The sequence below is a fragment of the Coregonus lavaretus genome (genome assembly GCF_964263955.1).
Source record: "Coregonus lavaretus genome assembly, chromosome: 29".
In the NCBI taxonomy this organism is placed as follows: Eukaryota; Metazoa; Chordata; class Actinopteri; order Salmoniformes; family Salmonidae; genus Coregonus; species Coregonus lavaretus.
Window position 1 is genome coordinate 9,795,853 of NC_140016.1, and position 4,239 is coordinate 9,800,091.

The following is a 4,239-nucleotide window of genomic DNA, read 5'->3' on the forward strand; positions in this document are numbered from 1 at the left end:
CGCTCGTCTGGTAGGCTCGTGTCACTGGGCAGCTCATGGCTGTGCTACCCTTTGTAGTCTGTAATAGTTAGCAATATAGCCAAATATATTGATAAGTCACCTTGTCCAAGAGAGATTTACATGGTTATCAAAACTTCACGCCAGGAAACACAGCCCTTATTTTAAGTGTTTCAAAAATTCCCAATGGGAAAAATGAATGGTGGAAAAACGATTGGAACCATTTCCCTGTTTGACCGCTAGGTGTTATGGGTATTATGACACCTCCACTGTGGGACTCTATTCTGACCTCCTCACATACTAACCAGCAGATCTGACCCGCTTGCTTATAGCTGCACTAGGGTCGGAAGGCATTCCAGTGTATATTTTCAAACACTGCAATCCAGGGATGAGAAATGCATTGTCCTCCGAATTGTCACATTATCCCAACTGTTTCACAGAGAAGATTGAACGACTGCTAGAAAATTAGCAGTCGTTGAATCTTCTCTGTGTAACAGTTGGGATAATAGGACAATTCGGAGTACAACAAATTTCTCATCCCTGGTTAGAGGTACGTTTCCCGAACAGACACTCAACGACTACATCACACCTACAGAGAACCAACAGATCGTGAGGGTGAGTACCTGTGCTGTTAGCCAGAAGATTCCGACTCTACCATTACACTTGTTTACACTGAGCTGCACTGTTAGATTAAGACACCGCGGAGCCGGTGCGAGGTATGGGTCGGAAAACATACCTCAATGCAGGGATGGGATATGCCACTGTACTCCAAACTTTACCTTTATCCAAACTGATAAATGGAGAAGATTGAAATACTGCTAGTTACAGTGGGGGAAAAAAGTATTTAGTCAGCCACCAATTGTGCAAGTTCTCCCACTTAAAAAGATGAGAGAGGCCTGTCATTTTCATCATAGGTACACGTCAACTATGACAGACAAATTGAGAAAAAAAAATCCAGAAAATCACATTGTAGGATTTTTAATGAATTTATTTGCAACAAACAAGCAAGATTTCTGGCTCTCACAGACCTGTAACTTCTTCTTTAAGAGGCTCCTCTGTCCTCCACTCGTTACCTGTATTAATGGCACCTGTTTGAACTTGTTATCAGTATAAAAGACACCTGTCCACAACCTCAAACAGTCACACTCCAAACTCCACTATGGTCAAGACCAAAGAGCTGTCAAAGGACACCAGAAACAAAATTGTAGACCTGCACCAGGCTGGGAAGACTGAATCTGCAATAGGTAAGCAGCTTGGTTTGAAGAAATCAACTGTGGGAGCAATTATTAGGAAATGGAAGACATACAAGACCACTGATAATCTCCCTCGATCTGGGGCTCCACGCAAGATCTCACCCCGTGGGGTCAAAATGATCACAAGAACGGTGAGCAAAAATCCCAGAACCACACGGGGGGACCTAGTGAATGACCTGCAGAGAGCTGGGACCAAAGTAACAAAGCCTACCATCAGTAACACACTACGTCGCCAGGGACTCAAATCCTGCATTGCCAGACGTGTCCCCCTGCTTAAGCCAGTACATGTCCAGGCCCGTCTGAAGTTTGCTAGAGTGCATTTGGATGATCCAGAAGAGGATTGGGAGAATGTCATATGGTCAGATGAAACCAAAATATAACTTTTTGGTAAAAACTCAACTCATCGTGTTTGGAGGACAAAGAATGCTGAGTTGCATCCAAAGAACACCATACCTACTGTGAAGCATGGGGGTGGAAACTTCATGCTTTGGGGCTGTTTTTCTGCAAAGGGACCAGGACGACTGATCCGTGTAAAGGAAAGAATGAATGGGGCCATGTATCGTGAGATTTTGAGTGAAAACCTCCTTCCATCAGCAAGGGCATTGAAGATGAAACGTGGCTGGGTCTTTTAGCATGACAATGATCCCAAACACACCTCCCGGGCAACGAAGGAGTGGCTTCGTAAGAAGCATTTCAAGGTGGGCGGCAGGTAGCTTAGTGGGTAAGAGCGTTGTGCCAGTAACCGAAAGGTCGCTGGTTCTAATCCCCGAGCCGACTAGGTGAAAAATCTGTTGATGTGCCCTTGAGCAAGGCACTTAACCCTAATTGCTCCTGTAAGTCGCTCTGGATAAGAGCGTCTGCTAAATGACCAAAAATAAATAAATAAAAAATAAAATAAAATAAAAGGTCCTGGAGTGGCCTAGCCAGTCTCCAGATCTCAACCCCATAGAAAATCTTTGGAGGGAGTTGAAAGTCCGTGTTGCCCAGCGACAGCCCCAAAACGTCACTGCTCTAGAGGAGATCTGCATGGAGGAATGGGCCAAAATACCAGCAACAGTGTGTGAAAACCTTGTGAAGACTTACAGAAAACGTTTGACCTGTGTCATTGCCAACAAGGGGTATATAACAAAGTATTGAGAAACTTTTGTTATTGACCAAATACTTATTTTCCACCATAATTTGCAAATAAATTCATAAAAAATCCTACAATGTGATTTTCTGGAATTTCTTTTCTCATTTTGTCTGTCATAGTTGAAGTGTACCTATGATGAAAATTACAGGCCTCTCTCATCTTTTTAAGTGGGAGAACTTGCACAATTGGTGGCTGACTAAATACTTTTTTTCCCCACTGTATCTGGAAAACTGCCCTTTTCATCCTCATGCTAGCTAGCAGAAGCCACCACAACCATTTTTGAATGGCCCATCCCTGCATTGAGGTACGTTTTTGGACCCATATCTCGTGCGGGCTCCGCAGTGTCTTAATCTAACCATGATGCCATTCTGACCCCAGTGCAGTTTGGTGTAAACAAGCGTAACGGTTGGGTCGGAATCTTCTGGTTACTGTGCAGTCAGACATGAAGGATGTTTTACTGAACACACACATAACAAAGAGTGTAGCCTAGATGTCTGCCCTCCTGATTCGCTCATTCAGCCACTCTACCAAACAGATAGGGTCAGTGGATGAAGCAAGAGGATGGGAACTTTTAAGTAGTTTTAATGTAACAGAATACTACTGACATTTACTGGAAGAAGTGATTCTTGTCCCTTTGAAGTTGAAGTTATTCTGGCTCTTTTTGATTCCATTGCATACTAAAGATGATCACCTTTTGTGTTTTGGCCTGCCTGCAAATTCTTTATGTAAGATGACTCTGACACACACATTTACCTCTCCTACACCTGTAGTTAATTATCTGTTTCTGCACACACATTTTACCTGTTTCTTTGTCATACAAATCCCCTCTCTCTGTACCTGTCTCCATGCAGGTTCTTCGTAGTCGTGGCAACAATCTGCATGAGGCTGTCACGGCCCAGGGGGAGAACTTACTGGTCAGCATGCCCCCCAAATTCCGCAAAAATTCAAGAGAGGTAACATGTCCCCTTATACTACGTTGCATCCCAAATGGCACCCTATTCCTTATGTAGTGTACTACTTTTGACTAGGACCCAAAGGGCTCAGGTCAAAAGTAGTGCACTACATAAGGAATAGGGTGCCATTTGGGATGCATCTAATCCCTACTACTGTGTCTAGTAGTGGGTTGACAGTCACCAGTGCTCCTGCGTAACTACCACTGGCAGTGAAACACCAAAGAAGGCTGATTGTCCTGAACTTGACTGGCTAGTTTGCATATGTTATCTGCATACCCGTCTGTCACAGTGTGCTTTTGTTCGTTGTTCAACCACCTCAATGTCACACTGACAGAATCACTGTGGGTTTCTACTGAACACAATGAAGCTCTTTGTGTCCCACTCAGTATTGGTTTGTTCTCTCCCTCTCTCCCTCGCTCCCTCTCTCCCTCTCTCCCTCTCTCCCTCCCTCCCAGGTGACTATGTGATTGTACACCCTATAGAGGAGAGAAGGTGAGGGGAGAGATCAGCTTCATACTCTACAGAGACCACATTCAACACCTGCAGAAACTCACACCCTATTGAGTGCACCTTAGACCCTTATCTCACCATGATGGCTAATACATCGTTCAGTATATACACTACATGACCAAAAGTATCTGGACACCTGCTCGTCGAACATCTCATTCCAAGATCATGGGCATTAATATGGAGTTGGTCCCCCCTTTGCTGCTATAACAGCCTCCACTCTTCTGGGAAGGCTTTCCACTAGATGTTGGAACATTGCTGCGGGGACTTGCTTCCATTCAGCCACAAGGGCATTAGTGAACCATGAAAAACACCCCCAGACCATTATTCCTCCTCCACCAAACGTAATAGTTGGCACTATGCATTCGGGCAGGTAGCGTTCTCCTGGCATCCGCCA

At 44.5% G+C, this 4,239-nt stretch overlaps 1 protein-coding gene across 1 annotated transcript; it reads left to right on the forward strand.

Annotated features, from left to right (window-relative positions):
• Positions 1-254: 254 nt before the first annotated feature.
• Positions 255-3,899, forward strand: LOC311105012 (putative RNA-binding protein EIF1AD; the record flags this gene model as incomplete). The annotated part of the gene is given in 6 exon segments (XM_084146993.1): positions 255-268; positions 546-612; positions 3,234-3,335; positions 3,670-3,676; positions 3,791-3,820; positions 3,823-3,899. Coding segments are annotated over 6 exon segments (297 nt in total).
• Positions 3,900-4,239: the final 340 nt, after the last annotated feature.